The 21,948-nt window shown below is 38.9% G+C and overlaps 1 protein-coding gene across 1 annotated transcript; it reads right to left on the bottom strand.

The window, feature by feature from the left end:
- Positions 1–13,299: 13,299 nt before the first annotated feature.
- On the bottom strand, positions 13,300–20,737 carry LOC120430612 (mitochondrial import inner membrane translocase subunit TIM44-like). The gene is made up of 4 exons (XM_039595709.2): positions 20,558–20,737; positions 20,342–20,434; positions 19,636–20,247; positions 13,300–14,174 (listed from the first exon to the last, which is right to left on the bottom strand). Exons 1-4 carry the CDS (start codon positions 20,558–20,560, stop codon positions 13,587–13,589), a joined length of 1,296 nt encoding a protein of 431 aa, XP_039451643.1. The 5' UTR covers positions 20,561–20,737; the 3' UTR covers positions 13,300–13,586.
- Between the last annotated feature and the right edge of the window lie 1,211 nt (positions 20,738–21,948).

Here is a 21,948-nt window from a genome sequence, read left to right as displayed (position 1 = left end):
TGTATAACATGATAGGGTTTCTTGCAAAAACCACCCTTTTTACAATCTTCCGGACATACGCCAAAATTATTTTTTAGCATAACTTTTGAAGTACTTAACTAAACTTGCTGATTTTAAATAGAGACCTATGGGACCCCAAGATGGATCGAATGAGACTAATACGGTCAAAATCCGTTCATCCAGTCCGGAGATAATCGAGTGACAATTTTTTTGTCCACCCACCTACACACATCCACACAGACATTTGCTCAGAACATGATTCTGAGTCGATAGGTATACGTGAAGGTGGGTCTACGAGGTCGAATTAAGAAGTTCATTTTACGAGTGATTTTATAGCCTTTCCTCAGTAAGGTGAGGAAGGCAAAAACTCGTAAAATCGATTGTAAAGTATTCTGAGTACATCGCATAATAATTATGTTTTTTCAATCAAATAAAGACTTTTTAATCCACGGTTGCAAATGAGCGAGCAAGCCCGAAGCTGTGCTACCTGTGAATTGACAAGTAGCTGGTGCTCGCTTCTGCTCATCGCATGCGCTCGCGCTCAAGGAGTGCTCTCTTTTTTTTTTGAAGAGCATACCGTCCCTCTAGCTTCAATACAAAATTTATAAAAAATATCTTCATCCATTAGTATTAAGAATAGTCTGTTCCAGTCTCTATTTTTCACAAGATATTACCTCAAAAAAAACCTCGAAAAAAGTTATTATCGTTTACCCGCATTAGGTAAAAAACTACCGCTCATTTTGCTGAATGAGCAAAACATGAGCGCGAGCGATGAGTATTTTCGCTATATGAGCAAACATGAGCACGAGCTAACGTGAGCCAGCTCGCGTAACTCCTTCTCACGAATGAGTGAAAAAAAAGCTCGCTCATGAGCGCACGAGCGCTCAAAATCACAACACTGTTTTTATGAATTCATTGATATTTTGTAAATTATTGACAGTAGCATAATTGTAATTTTGTGATGGTTTTCGCAAAAACTTGGCTTGAATTTAAAAAATTGTTTTTACACTTTTTGCCTTCCTGTAAAGACTTTTTTAGCATCTTTCGAGAATAAAATTAGAATTTGGTAGCTTTTGAAATCAAGAGAATATCTTTAAAAATATTAAACTGCACAGTGCAAGGAATTTTCCTAGTGCGTAGTATTCCAAAAAGCAGTTTTTACCTTACATATTTTTGTGTGTACTAATTAGTACATAATTTTCGAGTAGGAATCTCGCAATCGAGAACGCCAAGGCAATGCTGTAGAGCGAATATTTTTTCTTAGTACATAAAAAGCAGAGCAGACCTTGGCTCTAGTAGTGGATGAAGAGAGGAGGGAAGATGGGAAATAAAATTAAAAAAAAACTCAAATCCTTACTCTCAACTTTTTAAATTAAAATGTATCACAAATTACTCTAATTAATAACTCTAATGCAAAAAAGTCAATGATTTATTAATTTTGTTGGTGACGATCTTTGTTTTGCACCCTAGTATTGTACGATCAGTACCTTGCTGGACTCCGTCGTTGGAAACGACCGTCGGCTCAACGACTGACGAAATAGACGGCGGGCCAGATGCGGGCATAAAAATGTCCTAACCTATTTTCGTTGGCCTCAACAAAAATCTAGAGTTTTTTTTAAAGGTCATTTAATTTACTGATCTTTTTCTACCTAAACTACAGATACTACTAGAGGGTGACGATTCTCGAGATTACCAATTTCCCGGGAATCGAGAGTTGAATTTGGATATTTCCCGGGAATTCCCGGGACCCGGGAGTGTTTTTAACTATGCCAATAGTGCCAATAATGTATAAAGAAAAGTTATAAATATGTTTCTTTTCAATGAATTCAGTTTTGATTTATTCATACTTATTCTATGAAACGATAATTTGTAGCCTCATTATTTTTGGGAACTAGGTTTTGTGTGGAGGACACATAATTGAAGGGCGCCTGTACACGGTAAGTCGACATTGTCTATGTCGACTCGGCGCTAGCCGATGACAGCGCACGGATGACAGGGGCAGTTCGATCGAGTACGCAGCGCGAGCAAGACGTGCACGACAGTCAGACAGCACCCTGCGTGATGGGCGACTTCCTGGGTCAATTCGCGGCTACACATTTTGGCGACCGTGACAGGACATTTAGTCAAGGCTAAAAACCCAAAAATAGCATGTCTAACGGCAAATCGTGTAACCGGCCAGGTTTTGATGGATCTAGGCTAAATCGACCCTGCTGAGTCCGAATATCGCGGTCACGAAGCCGGATTCCTTAAGGGAAGCGAGATATTCAAGATGGCGACCAATATGGCGGCTATATAGAGAAGTCAACAATATCACAGTATGAAGGTTGTCGACGCGTCGATTTTAACTAATTTCGGGTCGCTGAACCCGAATATGACCATGAAAATCGGTCACGGCGACCCAGGAGCGTGTAATCCAAGATGGCGTCCAATATGGCGAATAGTGAATCTTCAAGTATTTTTATACAACATGTAAAAGGCTTGTGACCGATCAAAATTAACTAATTTGGGGTCGCTAAACCCGAATATGATCATGAAAATCGGTCACGGAGACCCAGTAACGTGTAATCCAAGATGGCGTCCAATATGGTGAAGAGAGAATCTTCAAGTATTTTTAAACAAGATGTAACAGGCGTGTGACCGATCAAATTTAACTAATTTGGGGTCGCTGAACCCGAATATGATCATGAAAATCGGTCACGGCAACCCAGTAGCGTGTAATCCAACATGGCGTCCAATATGGCGAATAGTGAATCTTCAAGTAATTTTAAACAACATGTAACAGGCTTGTGACCGATCAAATTTAACTAATTTGGGGTCGCTGAACCCGAATATGACCATGAAAATCGGTCACGGCGACCCAGGAGCGTGTAACCCAATATAGCGTCCAATATGGCGAATAGTGAATCTTCAAGTAATTTTTATACAAGATGTAACAGGCTTGTGACCGATCAAATTTAACTAATTTGGGGTCGCTGAACCCGAATATGACCATGAAAATCGGTCACGGAATCCCAGGAGCGTGTAATCCAAGATGGCGTCCAATATGGCGAAGAGAAAATCTTCAAGTATTTTTTAACAAGATGTAACAGGCTTGTGACCGATCAAATTTACCTAATTTGGGGTCGCTGAACCCGAATATGACCATGAAAATCGGTCACGGCGACCCAGGAGCGTGTAATCCAAGATGGCGTCCAATATGGCGAAGAGAAAATCTTCAAGTATTTTTTAACAAGATGTAACAGGCTTGTGACCGATCAAATTTACCTAATTTGGGGTCGCTGAACCCGAATATGACCATGAAAATCGGTATCGGCGATCCAGCTGCGTGTAACCCAAGATGGCGTCCAATATGGCGAATAGTGAATCTTGAAGTATTTTTAAACAACATGTAACAGGCTTGTGACCGATCAAATTTAACTAATTTGGGGTCGCTGAACCCGAATATGACCATGAAAATCGGTCACGGCGACCCAGTAACGTGTAATCCAAGATGGCGTCCAATATGTCGAAGAGAAAATCTTCAAGTATTTTTAAACAACATGTAACAGGCTTGTGACCGATCAAATTTAACTAATTTGGGGTCGCTGAACCCGAATATGACCATGAAAATCGGTCACGGCGACCCAGGAGCGTGTAATCCAAGATGGCGTCCAATATGGCGAATAATGAATCTTCAAGTATTTTTAAACAACATGTAACAGGCTTGTGACCGATCAAATTTAACTAATTTGGGGTCGCTGAACCCGAATATGACCATGAAAATCGGTCACGGTGACCCAGGAGCGTGTAATCCTAGATGGCGTCCAATATGACGAATAATGATTCTTCAAGTATTTTTAAACAAGATGTAACAGGCTTGTGACCGATCAAATTTACCTAATTTGGGGTCGCTGAACCCGAATATGACCATGAAAATCGGTCACGGCGACCCAGGAGCGTGTAACCCAAGATGGCGTCCACTATGGCGAAGAGAGAATCTTCAAGTATTTTTAACAACATGTAACAGGCTTGTGACCGATCAAATTTAACTAATTTGGGGTCGCTGAACCCGAATATGACCATGAAAATCGGTCACGGCGACCCAGGAGCGTGTAACCCAAGATGGCGTCCACTATGGCGAAGAGAGAATCTTCAAGTATTTTTAACAACATGTAACAGGCTTGTGATCGAACAAATTTGACTAATTTGGGGTCGCTGAACCCGAATATGACCATGAAAATCGGTCACGGCGACCCAGTAGCGTGTAATCCGAGATGGCGTCCAATATGGCGAAGAGAGAATCTTCAAGTATTTTTAAACAACATGTAACAGGCTTGTCACGGCGACCCAGGACCGTGTAATCCAAGATTGCGTCGAATACTTGAAGATTCTCTCTTCGCCATATTGGACGCCATCTTGGATTACACGCTACTGGGTCGCCGTGACCGATTTTCATGGTCATATTCGGGTTCAGCGACCCCAAATTAGTTAAATTTGATCGGTCACACGCCTGTTACATCTTGTTTAAAAATACTTGAAGATTCACTATTCGCCATATTGGACGCCATCTTGGATTACACGCTCCTGGGTCGCCGTGACCGATTTTCATGGTCATATTCGGGTTCAGCGACCCCAAATTAGGTAAATTTGATCGGTCACAAGCCTGTTACATGTTGTTTAAAATTACTTGAAGATTCACTATTCGCCATATTGGACGCCATCTTGGATTACACGCTACTGGGTCGCCGTGACCGATTTTCATGGTCATATTCGGGTTCAGCGACCCCAAATTAGTTAAATTTGATCGGTCACACGCCTGTTACATCTTGTTTAAAAATACTTGAAGATTCTCTCTTCACCATATTGGACGCCATGTTGGATTACACGCTACTGGGTCGCCGTGACCGATTTTCATGGTCATATTCGGGTTCAGCGACCCCAAATTAGTTAAATTTGATCGGTCACAAGCCTGTTACATGTTGTTTAAAATTACTTGAAGATTCACTATTCGCCATATTGGACGCCATCTTGGATTACACGCTACTGGGTCGCCGTGACCGATTTTCATGGTCATATTCGGGTTCAGCGACCCCAAATTAGTTAAATTTGATCGGTCACACGCCTGTTACATCTTGTTTAAAATTACTTGAAGATTCACTATTCGCCATATTGAACGCCATCTTGGATTACACGCTCCTGGGTCGCCGTGACCGATTTTCATGGTCATATTCGGGTTCAGCGACCCCAAATTAGGTAAATTTGATCGGTCACAAGCCTGTTACATGTTGTTTAAAATTACTTGAAGATTCACTATTCGCCATATTGGACGCCATCTTGGATTACACGCTACTGGGTCGCCGTGACCGATTTTCATGGTCATATTCGGGTTCAGCGACCCCAAATTAGTTAAATTTGATCGGTCACACGCCTGTTACATCTTGTTTAAAAATACTTGAAGATTCTCTCTTCACCATATTGGACGCCATGTTGGATTACACGCTACTGGGTCGCCGTGACCGATTTTCATGGTCATATTCGGGTTCAGCGACCCCAAATTAGTTAAATTTGATCGGTCACAAGCCTGTTACATGTTGTTTAAAAATACTTGAAGATTCATTATTCGCCATATTGGACGCCATGTTGGATTATACGCTACTGGGTTGCCGTGACCGATTTTCATGGTCATATTCGGGTTCAGCGACCCCAAATTAGTTAAATTTGATCGGTCACAAGCCTGTTACATGTTGTTTAAAAATACTTGAAGATTTTCTCTTCGCCATATTGGACGCCATGTTGGATTACACGCTACTGGGTCGCCGTGACCGATTTTCATGGTCATATTCGGGTTCAGCGACCCCAAATTAGTTAAATTTGATCGGTCACACGCCTGTTACATCTTGTTTAAATATACTTGAAGACTCTCTCTTCGCCATATTGGACGCCATCTTGGATTACACGTTACTGGGTCGCCGTGACCGATTGTCATGGTCATATTCGGGTTCAGCGACCCCAAATTAGTTAATTTTGATCGGTTACAAGCCTGTTATATCTATATATATAAAAAATTTCGACGGTTTTGTTCGAACGCGCATCGGAGTGTCAGATCGAGGTGCTTTTTGTTGCGTTGGGTTCGTATAAGCCCAAAGAAGGTTCTTACGTTAACTAATTGACACTTTGGCCACTCTGGAACCGATTCCGGAGCATCGGCAAATTGTATGGAGAAAGTTACGTAAAATCATATTTTGATCACAGGAGGCTGAATAGGCAAAAAATCAAAAAACGTCAACAAACGAAAAAAAGGCAGAACGAAGTTTGTCGGGTAAGGCTTGTGTTGTATAAAAATACTTGAAGATTCATTATTCGCCATATTGGACGCCATGTTGGATTACACGTTCCTGGGTCGCCGTGACCGATTTTCATGGTCATATTCGGGTTCAGCGACCCCAAATTAGTTAAATTTGATCGGTCACACGCCTGTTACATCTTGTTTAAAAATACTTGAAGATTCTCTCTTCACCATATTGGACGCCATCTTGGATTACACGTTACTGGGTCGCCGTGACCGATTTTCATGGTCATATTCGGGTTCAGCGACCCGAAATTAGTTAAAATCGACGCGTCGACAACCTTCATACTGTGATATTGTTGACTTCTCTATATAGCCGCCATATTGGTCGCCATCTTGAATATCTCGCTTCCCTTAAGGAATCCGGCTTCGTGACCGCGATTTTCGGACTCAGCGGGGTCGGTTTAGTCTAGATCCATCAAAACCTAGCCTGTTACATGATTTGCCGTTAGACACAAGAAAATGAGCCCTTTTTCGATTCCGTGCCTTGACTAATTTGTTTGTCCGAAACGACATGCAAATGATTTCTTCATGCATCATGCAATAGCGCAAAACTCCCAGGAAGTCGCTCACAGGCGGGTTGAAAAACTCTGAAATTTTTAATCTGCTAAGATGGCTGAGTGGTATTTCAAGTGTTGGAAAGAGTAAAGTTGTTTGTGTATTAGTATTGGAAAGTTGTATCAGGCGAAATCAGAATTGTGGTTTGAAAGAACCGGAAAGGTGGGTAATAGAGTTATCTAAGCCCGTGCTCACGCACACTAGCACACCATTTGTTTTGCTGGCTGGTACAAATTTTAACCTCACTTTTTTCGTGTACGTACACGCAATACATGCGCACGTAGATAACTCTATAGTATCAGTGTGAGTTTGAGAAAGCTGATGTGAGTTTGTGTCTTGGACCGCTCGATGGTTTTGTGTGTATTGGAGAGCACCTTTGAGAACCGCTCAGAAAAATAATAGTGATTCCGGCGCGAATCACTAGAGGTTGTTGTGTGAGTTGGAGACCGCAACACCGGAGCGCGTTTTGAAAACCGCTCGAAATTGAAAGCAAAAAAGAGTGAAGTCTGATGGACCACTCGTCAATGGTGTGTGTGAGAGTTAGAGACCGCAACACCAGAGCGCGTTTTGAAAACCGCTCGAAAATGAATGCGAAAAAGAGTGAAGTCTGATGGACCACTCGTCAATGGTGTGTGTGAGAGTTAGAGACCGCAACACCAGAGCGCGTTTTGGAAACCGCTCGAAATTGAAAGCAAAAAAGAGTGAAGTCTGATGGACCACTCGTCAATGGTGTGTGTGAGAGTTAGAGACCGCAACACCAGAGCGCGTTTTGAAAACCGCTCGAAAATGAATGCGAAAAAGAGTGAAGTCTGATGGACCACTCGTCAATGGTGTGTGTGAGAGTTAGAGACCGCAACACCAGAGCGCGTTTTGAAAACCGCTCGAAATTGAAAGCAAAAAAGAGTGAAGTCTGATGGACCACTCGTCAATGGTGTGTGTGAGAGTTAGAGACCGCAACACCAAAGCGCGTTTTGAAAACCGCTCGAAATGGAGCACCCGCAGTCGAGCAGTTTTTTGACAGTTCGCTCCATAAGACTGTCTGCAGCGCGAAGTTTTATAATTGTTTCAAATTGCGAGCAGTTTTAAATTTTTAGAACTGGAGGAAATGAAACTAGAACACGGTGCTCGCAACGCGCTGATCTATATGTTGTTTCAAAAAAATGCTTTTAATTGTGTGCGTATGATTATCAACACAGCATCATAGTGTGTGTGTAAGAATACGTGGATATCTCTATATATCTGATTTTTTTTTTGAAACTGAGTTCTATTCCAGTTCCAAATCGTCTCACGTTTGAAACAAACTCGTCGAGCAGTTTTATTCCGGTTTCAAAATACTGCTCGAAAAATAAAACTGCAACTCCGCGTTGCGGGTGGTCTGTTTCAGTTCTATTTGAAAAATGAAACAGCTAGAACAAAGTAGAGCCGCGTTGCAACCAGTCTAAGAAATACATTGTGGAAAAAAGCAAAAACTGCTCGAATGGAAGTGCTCCATTGAAAGCAAAAAAAGAGTGAAGTCTGATGGACCACTCGTCAATGGTGTGTGTGAGAGTTGGAGACCGCAACACCGAAAAGAAAGAAAGGGTGTTATTAGGTGGACCATTCGTCGAGTGTGTTGTTTTTCTTAAGGTTGTTTATGACCGCTCCGGCCAGGCTCGGTGGTGCAGGGGTAAGTGCACGCAGAAAAATAAGGCATATTTGAATCAACAAAAAGTTTTGTTGATTCGAAAATCATGATTTTTGTTGACTCAACGCTAAACGTCAAAGCAGCTTTTTCAAAACAACAAAAGAATTTTGTTGAATTGAGAAAATCAAGGTTTGTTTCAACGCAAAATCGGCGTTGATTATATTCAACAAAAATTTTGTTGATTCAAACCTCGTGCAGGCTGATTCTACAAAACATTTTTCTGCGTGTGTGATTGCCTCTCATCTCAGTTGGACTGGGATGGTCTCGGTTGCATTTTTCGAGACGAGATTTGTCTTATCACTCCTTTCCGTCTGCAGGAAAATAAATGTTGGCCCCGGTCTAACCTCGAAATTAGGTCGTTAGATCAGTCGAGGTCGTCTCCCTGGGTCCTGTCTCGGTAGAGTCGATGGTAGGCAGTTGGACTCATAATCCAAAGGTCGTCGGTTCGAATCCTAGTGTGAATGGAAGCTTATGTATAAAAAGAGGTCTCGCAATCGAGAACGCCAAGGCAATGCTGTAGAGCAGTGTTTCTCACCCCTGAGGAATTCATTTTTGGGGGGGGAATGTGGTTGCTATTGAAATTCTCTGCTTTTAACGTTTTGCAAAAAAAAATATTTTTTTTATATTTTTTTTATTTTTCGTAAAATACATGAATTTATTTTTTCTTCGTTTTCTTTTTTGAAGATGTCTACGATATATTTGACGCAAAATAAAAATTTATAAATGTGTGTTGAAGAAATCGATTTCTTTGAATTTCCACATGAACAGGTCATAAATATTTTGCTCTCGTTTTCAAAATTTGCTGTTTTAAATGTTTGCGATACAGAATTCACTGACAATATTTCAAACATGAGCAGGGCATTAGTTTTTCTTAAATAATTTTCTTCGAGTTCTCGATCTTTTTTCAAGACTTTGTTTTTATATTTTTTTATCAGGTTATGCATTCCATTCATTCCATTGAGTTGATACTAAATTAAAAATTTAAGGGGGAATTAAGGTATTGACAATATCCTAACGGTGGAATTGGTCGAAAAAGGTTAAGAACCACTGCTGTAGAGTGAACAGTTAATTTTATTTATTTATTTATTTATTTGTCACCGTTCCGAAAAAGTAAGGCATAGTTTTATCGATAGTGATGTGTTTTTGATCTTGGGTCTTAAGCAAACGACTATTTTTAAACTTGATTTGCTTTTACCGAAATAAAAAGAGCTAATAATTTTCAGGCGTACCGCTTGAGTATGCTCGTATAATAATTTTGCTCGTGTGAAAAAGCCAGCGATCTGCAGTTCTTACCAACACTTATAATGTAGGCGCGTCCCCCATCAACACTTTCAGAGAGAAGAATATGTTGGTACAATTACAATTTATGAAGCGTCCATGGTGCTGTGGTAGCGTGTCGGAGCAACAACCAAGAAGCTGATGGTTCAATCTTCGTACTATTCAGGTTTTTTTAAATTCCGTAATACAATCAAACAGCCATCGGTAATGTCGATTATTGTCGGTAATAGGCAAAATTGTCAAATCCCTATACCTCAAAGAATGCAGATTTTGATATACTTAAATGTAGATTTGGAACAAAATGAGGCGACAACTGTTTGATCCGTTAACAAAAAGGCTAAAAGAATGCTGTAAATAGCATGAGGAGTCGAAAGTCAAGTAGATGTTTAATCGCTAGAAAATAACTTTGGTTCAAATTCCACCATCTACACATTATAAGAGTTTACTTAGTCCTAGTCAATTATACAGCACGGTACTTTGCTTTACAGTTCACGGTACTTTGCTGTGCAGTTCACGTATTAGTTATTATGTTATGCTTAATGTTAACAAAGTAAATCATTCTCAAAACCTGTGACTAAACTCTTGAAGAGCTTCGAAGCCGAAAACAGGACTGATTGAGTGACAATTAACTACTTAACTGGGGTAGTCTTCCCTAAAGTGTCCAGTTAAGGTCAAACTCTTGGATGTCCAGAATCGAACCCATAAGAATAACTATCACTGGTTGTGTTGGCTTGAGCCAAGGATCGAACACTCTATCTACCGCTTGAATAACGGTAGCACAAAGCCACATGGATTGGACAGATGCTTATCAGATTGCTCATCATGTTGAGATTTAAGAAAATGTAGCACCCAAAACATCGTTCAGTAATTTGAATGGCTATAGTTTTCTTTTCTTTTATTTTGGAGAGAAAGGGAGATGTGTGGAGGACACATAATTGAAGGGCGCCTGTACACGGTAAGTCGACATTGTCTATGTCGACTCGGCGCTAGCCGATGACAGCGCACGGATGACAGGGGCAGTTCGATCGAGTACGCAGCGCGAGCAAGACGTGCACGACAGTCAGACAGCACCCTGCGTGATGGGCGACTTCCTGGGTCAATTCGCGGCTACACAGGTTTGATCTACCTTTTATTTTTTTTCCTGAATCTGCAAATACAACTTGTTGTTCGAACTTATTATTAGATTTTTGTGAAGCAAAAAAATAGCTAATATAATTTCCCAATATCGGGATTTTTGCAATTTGATAAATAGCGACTCAAAACAACAATTCCAGAGTTTTTTTTAAGGACCAATAAACTGTTGTCTTTCATATGTTTATAGCACCTAATAAAAAAAACTCTAGAATTTAAAATTGTTTTTTTAAGGTCAACTGTAAATATTCATTGAAGAAATAGTAATCAGGAAAACCCGAATGTTCACATTTGGCGGACCTTAACTTTACAAAGATTGCCAAAGTTTTTTTCTTCCAAAATATAATTTAATATTGGGGTTGAAGCGAAACACAAAATGAATTATTGACATGAAAGAAGGCGAAATTAAATTAATAAGAATTAAAAAAAACTAGATTATAAGGATTGCTATGCTTGAAAGAGGATATGGAAATTATACTGATCTTGAAAAGGCTTTTCCCTCTTAGAAATAATGAATAAAAAAATATATTTAAAAAACATTAGACTTCCTTCCTGGAGTCTAACTGCTAAATATGTTTTAAGGAATATTATAGAATCCACATTGTTTTAGGTTCTCTCAATTATAGTTATTGGAATTTTTGATAAGTTTCTTCTTTCTGAATAAGAAGATAAGAGAAGCATTAATGCCAATATTGGTTCATTCGAACTTGAACATCTTATATTTAACATTCAATGTTCTAAACAATTTCAAATTTCCAAATCTTTTTTTTCTGGTTAGCTTCAGTTTGCTTCGATATTTATAAAATTAAAATTTCCCGGGAGTCTCGAGCAAATTTCCCGGGAATCGAGAGGTCCAAAAATGGTCGATTTCCCGGGAATTTTTTCCCGGGAATTCCCGCTCGTCACCCTCTAGATACTACTAAAATGTATACAGTTAAAATGTTATGATAATCTCATAGAAGCCAAGTAACACTTTTCCTCAAATACACAAATTTTGGAACACCCTATTAACTGGACCACCCTAATGTTACTACTGTACTGACCCTGATCAACTTTTCGGAAGATGACAAAGCTGTTATTCAAAAGTGTGGTATCTAAGAGTTTTGTTTAAAAAGATTTCGGTTATGGATCATTGTGATATGGTACCACTATGACATTTTATTTGTTAAGATTTACACACATACAAATTCAAAATTCCAATCTACCTTTGATATAAAAAAATACAATTTCAACAATTAAAAAAAAATATTTATAAAATAATAATTTATGAACCACCCTAATGTACTTAGTTTTTATTTCATGAAAAATAAATGAATTTTTTGAGTTCAGCTGCTCAAAATAACCCTATTATGACATATTTCTGGATTATCATTTAAAAAGGGTGCATAAGCATTTTGACAGTTGGAATTATTTTGCAAATTCTGAGCCTCGTTCTGAGCCCAAAGGTAACTATTCAACAACAAAACCCGCAGTGTTAAAAGGTAACTATTGTTTCACATTTCGAGTTCTGTGAAAAAGTTACATGTTGGGTCCGAATTTTCAAAAAAGTTCCAGCTATGAAAATGCTTATCCGCCATGGTATAGCAAAAACTGTCAAGGAATTATTCAGATAAATATTTTTGTTAAACGTTTAAAAGTTTACGAAATGTCAAGTTACGAACAATATCGTTGTCAGTGTTTTAACGAAAACATTTCTAGAGTTTTTTATTGGAAAGGTCCTATAAATACAAGCACAACGCAAGGTTTTCATAAGATTTAGAAAGCCTATGGATCTTTTATTTGATAAATATGTTTTGAAAGGAATTTGAAAAGAACAATTATTGACAATCAAGTTTGAACTGAGGCAAACCCGGAAAATTATGCAAGTTATCCCTTTAAAATCAAACTGACAGTTTAAAAAAATGTCTAATTAGCAAAAGCTTTGGCCCAAACAAAAAATCAATTATACTTATGCGAAAAATTCCGTACACAAATTCCGGCCTGTTAAAAATCCGCGGAGAGTGTCGAAAATCCGTACGATAAGGAATAAATCCGTAGAGTTGGTAGCCTTAGTCATGTCTGTAACATAACCAACTTTTTTTTTTAAGAATTCTGATTCCTTGCACAATCAACTAATACTGTTTCAATTTCACCTTCAGCAAACCGAAGCCGAGTCGATCCGCCTGAGCGGGGACACCTACACGGACACCACCGGCGACTCACCGGACTGCATCTGCGTTCCGAGCGACCGCTGCAACAGCACCGTTTCCGGTCAACAGGGCAGGTAAGAAAAGATATTTCTTCCAGGGAAATTTCGGACTTAAAAAAACTTGCAAATTAGATAATTGTTGTATTATAAATCTAACAAAGTCTCTGATTTATTACACGAACCGCGCGTCCTCTACCTCGGAGGGCGATTGGCAGCCTACGGCTAGCCGTAAAAAAACATTACAGCGATTAAAATTAAGCCTTAACACAAGTGGCGGTCGTCGACGACTGATGACCGGGCGCTTCTTCTCCACAGTGACTTCAGGCGGAAGATTCGCCCGGAACCAAAACGCGGAACCCGCAAAAGTGATCAACAACTCGGGTTTCCCTCCCATTTTGGCGCGACTTCCATTTTCGACCTGCTTACACAAACTGCTCCGTACTGTTCGCCTGCAGCTCCATCAATCGCCACGCCGACCGCGGGTTCAGATCGTTCGGATCCCGGCACAGCACCCACACGTAATTACAGCGCATCACCTTCTCCGGGTCGCCCTCGACGACCGCGTTCTTACTGTCCCGCACGCACATGATCTGCTGCGTCTGGAACGTCACGATCAGCACCGGGCCCTGCTCCATGACCTTGCCCATCGCCAGGTCCACGTTCTCGATGTCCAGGATCTTCGAGTCGAGGAAGAAGCCCGCCTTCTGGGCTTGCGCGATCGGCGTCGCGATGATGTTGTACGTACTCTCGAAGCACCAGTCCTTCAGGATCTCCAGGTCGCCGCGGATCATCGCCTCCAGGATGTTCGGAATAATGTCGTTCTCGCAGTCGCGCAGGAACTGCTTCTGGTCGAAGCTCGGGTCGATCTTGCAAATCTCCGTCAGCGTCTCCGACAGTTCCGTCTTGGAGAACAGGTTTCCCATCACGTCGCTGACCTTGTCGGTGAGGAGGCGCGACGCGCGGATCATCGGGTTCTCCGACTCGTCGTACTGCATCTTCCAGCTGAGGACCTGCGGGGACGGGAGAATCGAAAACATACTGTAGTATTTGAATCAAAGACGGGCGCATCTCAAACACGGACGTGAACTTCAAGTATCATTTCGATCTCGGTCTTAAAAGAAGCAGCCTTCGTTAGGGAATTCTTGTAAACATCACCGTTCCCTTTGTTACGGAATAGTCTATGCTGTCCGGTCGCAAACGTATTTACACGCTGGAATATTCAGCAACACACTCCCTGACTAGTTCCAGGTGCTACGTTCCCAATGCAATCTTGTCGCTGGCTAAGGGACCATCCATAAACCACGTGGACACTTTAGGGGGGGGGGGGGGGGGCAAAAAGTTACAAAAAAATAAATATATTTAAATTTAAATTTCGATCCATTGGTTTCTAAATTTCAATGAAAACGTCTATCAAAATGCATTACACACCTATCCAGTTGTTTTGTAATAATTAGTTTTAAAACATCTTAAAATTTACGAAAAACAAATTTTCCGAGGAAAAAAAGTTTTTGCGAGGGGACAAACAAAATATGTTTTTCAAATAACTTCAAAATGTCAATGGAAATTTAAGTGAAGTCATTTTTAGCATGTTTGGGTTGATTTAAAAATCTATTGAATTTTTAAATGTGTTCGATGTTTATTAAAGTTTTTTTTCACTACAATTTTTGTTTTCGTTAAATCTTACATTTAAAAAAAAAACTAATGATTGCAAAACAACTGAACTAGTGTAAAAATCATTTAAACACTTTTTCAATATATTTTGTCGGCACGGCCAGAGCCGAGGGACAAAAATTTAGAAAAATACTTGCATCGGGCTAATCGTCTGCAAAAAAAAGAACTTCGATTTTTTTTAGGTTTTATTTCCTAATTTTATAAGTTCCTTGAATTGCTTAGTTTTATATTATTTTTATATTCGTTTTTCCTGTTTTAATCAACTCCCTTATTTTTTTATTTTTTGAACTGATGAATTTTGACTTAATGTCTTTGATTTCTAGAATTTTTCAAACTTCTTGAATTTCTCAAATTTTTGTGAATACGAACCAAACATTTCATTAGGTCTAAAACCGCGATTCGAGAAAATCGCAGGCGAAATTTGGACAACGTTTTTTTTTTCAATTTCTATTTGAAAAAGAAGCTTGACGGATGGTATTTTTACTGACTATACGAGAATATATACATCGTTTTCAACAACCCTTTTAAATCCGTTTTCAGCAACCCTTTTTTAGTTTGGCAAAGTGTTTTTTTTTTTCAAATTGATTTTGTAGTGAAGGACTAAGCTAAGAATGTATGAAAAGTTCATTTTATAACAAAAACATTTCCTCAATTAGGCCGATGCAAATATTAAAAAAAGTTTTTGTCCCTCGGCCCTGGCCGAGGTCAAGGGGGGGGCAAAAAAATAAATAAATATAAAAATTTAAATAACAAGCCATAGTCTTCACATTTAAATGAAAAAAGTGTTTTAAAATGCATTTTACACTAGTTCAGTTGTTTTGCAATCATTAGTTTTCAAAAAATCTAAGATCTGACAAAAACAAAAATTCGTTCGTTTTCGTTTTCGTTTTACGGAGCAAGGTGGGGGACGCGGCCTCAAGTCAGTCCAAGTCCGGTTTCTTGTGGAAAAAAGGGTAGTGGCCGAACTAGTATTGCATACCAAATGAACACCACCGGAAGATATAGGGGATCGGGAGGGGGGAGGTGAAAGAAAATTAGTGTTGATGTGAGTAGTAAGAACTTGGATGATTTGAGCAGTTACGGTAATCTAAGTTTAACACTGAATAAAGAAAATCTGAAATTGTGATTCAAAGTAAGAAGGCCCGGAATAAATTAAATTATTAGTTAATTAAATAAGAAAATGTAACTAATCGGAGATCTATACAAAAGAAACCTATGATGTATTCCAAATTTAAAGGAAATAAAAAATACTAGAGAAAAAAAGATGAAAACTAACTGCCGACCTGTCACGTCCGTCAATAGTCTTGTCGTACATTACAACTAGAAACAGATCTGCCAATGAAATGTTACACTTCGTTCAAATCAACTAATCATTTAAGTCCAATTATTCATCTACGGAAAACTATCTAACTTTAATCAACAACCTAAACTAAACTGTCTGAAAGTAAATTTAATCTCAAATCCCCGAATGTTTTATTATAACGCCAAATAAGGTAAAGGATCTTGTTTTTAAACCAGTCTTGCCGCTTCCAAAAACCAATAAACATAAATGAACAGTTCATAAGTTGAACACTAGTAATTAAGACGACTATTTCATGCCATTCATTTCATTAGGGCATAGAGCTTTGCAAACAAGAGTGCATCTCTATTATACCTTATGTAAACTGTCATTTGAGTGAAGGAGACACACTCCTGTTCACAAAACCCATGCGCCCTTTTGAAATGTTAGGCTCCATTTGATCGTCAAGGCTCCAGTAGACCCTCGATTCGCAACAATGGTCGATACAACCATAATCCGAAAACCGTTAGTTCAACAGATTAACGAATTTTGTCCGATATCATCGCACTATTGATTGACCGAGACTCTATGGAAATTTTGACATATCAAAATGCTACGTAATAAAATTTTTTTTTAAATAAATTTCAAAATCTATTCTATCCTACAATGCCTAGAAGAGGCCTCTGTTTCTGTTGTGAGTAAGCGCTGGTTTCAGAGTTCATTTTTCAATTTAAAAGGGGTGGGAGACGACTAATTTGCTTCATGAACTCCTACTCGGCCTTGGGACCACCTCTTAAGACACTGATGGCTCCTAGCTAGGAATTAAACCTAGACACAGCGTCGAGGCCCGCTTCGCATGGCAAAAATGTTGGCTGGGGGGAAGTGATATTATCACGAAATTTTATTTTAAAGCCAACATTGCTAACGGCGTCGAGGTCCTTACTCATGCCCAAGGAAGATCTGACAAAAACAAAAATTGTATCGAAAAAAAGGTTTTGCATCGAAAATTTTCAAAAAATCTTAAGATTTTTTAATAAACCCAAACATGCTAAAAATGATTTTAAACGCAGAAGAATGTATTTTAATTTGATTTCAGCTGGTTGCACTTGAATTTTCATTGAAATTTTGAAGTTTATTGTAAAAATATTTTTTTTGCCCCCTGATTTTTCGGGCCAATTTTGAAGGGGGGGGGGGGGTGACAAAAACTTTTAAAAATATTTGTACCAGCCTTACGAAAAACTAACGAAAAGGGACCATCCATAAACCACGTGGGCACCTTAAGTGGGGGGAGGGGGGTTTTCTGAATTTCCTAAATTTCTTGCATTTATGAAAAAAAAAAAAATGATGAATTTCTTAAATTAAATAGTTTTTTGGATCTCTTTAAATTTCTTGTTTTTTTTTTATTTTCAAAATGTCTAAATCAATGTCTTGCGCTAGAGGATGCTTACATCTGTCATGGCTTTAGTTATAAACTCACTAAGGCCATTTAACATTGTTTTGCTAGATTTTTTTCATAATTTCATAAATTTTGTGACTTTTTTTTCAAATTTTATATTTTTTTTAGTTTTCGAAAAATTCTACAGTCCTGGAATAATCGAATCATAAACAAAAAAAATGTTTTTTTTTTATTTTTTTTATATTTAACATCAAATTCAAGTTCTGCAGTCCCATTTCAGTCAAATTTTAATTGTTGAATGCCTTTAAAATTAAAAAATGTATTTTTCCATTATTTCATCACCGCCATTATGGCCACCATCTTGAATTTAAAAATTCAAAATCACTTTAGAGAATCAAAAATAAGACAACGAAAAAAAAAATCTTGATTCGATTATCCGAAGTTTCGATTATCCGAAGTGAAATTTTGCCAAGGCCATCGGATAATCGAGTCTGGACTGTATTTGTATTTTAAAAATTTCTAAAAACATCCAAATTTACAAAAAAATCCATTTTTTTTATAAATTTAACGATTTTAAAAATTTGATATACTTTATTTTTAATTCTCAATGTTTTAAGATTTTTGAAATTTTTATTTTAAATTTTCAATGTTTTTACTTTTTGGTAAAACTTTTACGGTGTAAGACTTTCAAATAATGGACATTGGAAAAGAGCATGTGATTCTACCAAGCACCTAATGAAAAAAAAAATGTTTTTTTTTTTATTTTTTTTATATTTAACATCAAATTCAAGTTCTGCAGTCCCATTTCAGTCAAATTTTAATTGTTGAATGCCTTTAAAATTAAAAAATGTATTTTTCCATTATTTCATCACCGCCATTATGGCCACCATCTTGAATTTAAAAATTCAAAATCACTTTAGAGAATCAAAAATAAGACAACGAAAAAAAAATCTTGATTCGATTATCCGAAGTTTCGATTATCCGAAGTGAAATTTTGCCAAGGCCATCGGATAATCGAGTCTGGACTGTATTTGTATTTTAAAAATTTCTAAAAACATCCAAATTTACAAAAAAATCCATTTTTTTTATAAATTTAACGATTTTAAAAATTTGATATACTTTATTTTTAATTCTCAATGTTTTAAGATTTTTGAAATTTTTATTTTAAATTTTCAATGTTTTTACTTTTTGGTAAAACTTTTACGGTGTAAGACTTTCAAATAATGGACATTGGAAAAGAGCATGTGATTCTACCAAGCACCTAATGATGGCATATCATAAATTTGGCGTTAAATTACAGCTTTTAAAAAGCGTTTTCATCTGAAATTAAGTTGTGAACTGCTTAATGAAAAATGAGGAAGCCGGTTTCTCACAAAAGTTGTGTCGCAAATAAGTTGTTTGAGTAGTGAAATTTAGGGTAAGAGCTCTTAACCTGCCAAACATACGAGGATTTGCCCTAAGAAAAGAATTTCAATGTTTTGAAATTTTTCGAATTGTTTTCGACTAATTGAAATGAAAGTTTAAAAATTATTTTATCATGAAAAATAAATTGAAAACTTCATTTTCAGAATCTTGCAGGGAGATTTTCAACAACTTTGTAAGGGTGCAGTTGTTTGAGTTGAAGCCAAAATCGGTAGATTCGATTCTATTATTTATGAAATTAAGTTGAATGACACTTTTTTTAATTTTAGGTCATTGCAAAAAAAAAAATCAAGGTTTAAATCTGCCGAATATAAGCGGCCAAAAACTATGTTTCCAGAAAACTTTAACATTTTGAAATGCATTTTCTTGCGTTGAATATCGGAAATCAATGTTTTGGATTGTGTCGTCTACTTAGATATTTTGAAAACTTATGATGGCAAAACAGCTGGCCAGATAATAAAAGCATTTTACAACACTTTTTAATTCAAATATTTAAACATGGCTTGTAGTTTCAACTTTTTTTGTTGCTTTTGTTTCAGAAGATGTCGTCGTCGTTGTCTACCATTTTAATTTTTCCACAAATATTTTATCTGCTTCTCCCAGAAGCTTCCTTTTGGTTTTGCCTCTCTTCACAACAGTAGTAAATCCGTCATTGTCATTGTCCTCAGCGCTAGGAGCTACATCTACCATCATGAAAACTCACCTTATTCACGTACTGATTGTTGTTCTTAAAGTTCTCCCAGCTCTGGTAAAACTTGCTGTCCTTGTGCAGCTCCACGCCGAGCGCTTCCGTGTTCGCCTCGAACACCCGCGCCGCGTCCTCCATGCTGACCTCGACCCGTTTCCGCAACCGCTCGGGCGCCCGGTAAACCCGCGCCGAAATTCCCTGACTGTCAATCTCCTGCTTGACCGCTTTGGTCGCTTCGGAAATCCCCCGGAACGCTCCCGTTTCGCCCAGCTTTTGGCCCCTTTCGGCGATCGTTTCGCCCATGCCCTTGGCCGTCTTGCCAAGATCTTCGCCGATTTTGCCCGCCTTTTTGGCAAAGTCCGTTTTCGACACTTCGTCCACCACCTCCGAGACCCTCCCCCGGATTTTGTCCAGGTTGTCCTTGAGGACTTCGCTGCTCTTGGAGGCCTCACTTTCGACGGTGTTGAACTTTTGCCGGGCCGCTTTGAGGGCGTCCGATTCCTCGAGCTTTTGCGCTTCCTGCCGGAACTTTTTCAGATTCTCCTTCATCTCCTTGTTTTTGTCCAGCTCCTGCTTGATGTTGTCGAAGACCTTCGAGAAGAAACCCGGCGGCCGGTTCGAGTAGCACTGGAAAAACGAAGAGGAGGAAGATTCAGCGTTGTTATAAACAAGCTTCGTGACGTCAAAACAGACGATTACATCATCCGGGAAGGAAACTCACCGCAAGATTCTGCTGGAGGAACACATTGTTGGTGAAGGTGGAACCGCTGCCGCGGTGCAGGAACACGATCCGTCCGGCTTTGCCTAACCGTTGCTGTTGGATAATCGCAAAATTTAATCAAAAATCAATGCCAAAATGTTTCGAGAAGAGGAAAACACATGATTCAAGGTCGCGCTCTAGTTATCAGTAAAAAAAACCCTGTAATAAGCCACCTACCATGGTGGAAACAGCGTCCGGAACGTCTAATTGATTAAAATACTCAACACCGACAACAGTTTATTCGAATTTACGCAGAAAAAACTAGCAAAAATACATTTTCGGCCCGGAAGAAATCGCGAAACTCTGAAGAGATTTTTTGCACAACAGACCGCACCGTCGGGAAGAAGAGAACTGTCAACCAATATCATGACAGAACAGAAAGTGTCAAAGTTTGCGTTTCGGATTTTTGACGCGAGCTTGGCAGTGTTGGCAGCGTTCAAAAAGAAAAGGCAACAGCGATTTTTGAAATGACCGTTGGCAGCACAGATAATTAGGTGGAAAGAGATGAAACTTCATTAAAAATATTTATCACGACTTTTTGAAAGTGACGAAGGATTTGCAAGTATTATGAACAAATTTGATTGAAAATCTTTAATATATATTTTTAATTAAGCTTTTGTAGATTTTTTGCTTTTTAGGATTCTAAGATTAAATTAAAACAATGTAAATGGGCCAAAGCCGAAGTTTAAACAAAGGGTATATCTCTAGAATTTTAAAATTTTAGAATTTTAGAATTTTAGAATTTTAGAATTTTAGAATTTTAGAATTTTATACCCCGTTCGCACGGGCGAGTTATAGCCGATTTTAACGAAATGGTTTTAAGTTAAAACCAAGTTATATCCAACCCGTTCGCACGGGCCCGTGAGGTTTTAAGGGTTTTAACTATTTTGACAGATTACAGCAAGCTGTGATTATTTGGTGTTGTCATTTATTTTCGTTTTTTTTTGCGTTGATGCGGATCTTGACCATCCATGAGCATTTTTTCGGAAGCGCCTGGTTTTTTTGTTGGGAATTTTGCGCTTTCGGATTTGTTTGGAATGGCAGGTATTTTAAATTCAAATTTTCATAAGTTCAATGTGTTTTAAATAAGTTCTTTTTAAGAATTTGGGTTTGAATGCAGCCAACTCCGAAGGATCGAAGTTGGTCACCGCTGCAACCAACTGGGTTTCCGCTTTAAACTGGACGATCTGGTCGATTCGGAACTGCTTTTCACGAATCTGCCTCTGGCAAGTAGCTTTACACGGTTTTGTGATCGTTCTTGCCGCCCCTGGTTTCGTTGCCGCTCTCCGGCGAGGTGCGTTCCAGATCGAACTGCAGCACAGATAATTGGAGTACATAGATGCTGAACGCCAGCGAAACAATCGACACGCAACTTCACACGTCCCGGCGTAACTCGAACTGCTTCGAACTATCGTTCACCGAAAACACCCGAATCACCGTCCCCTTCTCGCTGGCCGCCGCCACTTCCGTACCCATCTGGCTGAACGCAATCACCGCTAGCGGAGAATCGTGCACTGGAGTCATCGTCTTGCCATGCAGGTTGACGGCATCGATTATCGGCACCGCTC

The sequence above is a fragment of the Culex pipiens genome, chromosome 1 (assembly GCF_016801865.2).
Source record: "Culex pipiens pallens isolate TS chromosome 1, TS_CPP_V2, whole genome shotgun sequence".
NCBI lineage: Eukaryota > Metazoa > Arthropoda > Insecta > Diptera > Culicidae > Culex > Culex pipiens.
Note: the sequence above shows the minus strand (reverse complement) of the source record. Positions and strands in the feature narration are given on the sequence as shown.

What these genes read in the sequence shown, in the direction of transcription:
- LOC120430612 (XM_039595709.2), bottom strand. An exon ending in TCCTCCAGCAGAATCTTGCG is followed by an intron (nt 20,248 to 20,341) that starts GTGAGTTTCCTT and finishes TCGTTTTTCCAG; the next exon opens with TGCTACTCGAACCGGCCGCC. An exon ending in ACAATCAGTACGTGAATAAG is followed by an intron (nt 14,175 to 19,635) that starts GTGAGTTTTCAT and finishes CCGTCCCCGCAG; the next exon opens with GTCCTCAGCTGGAAGATGCA.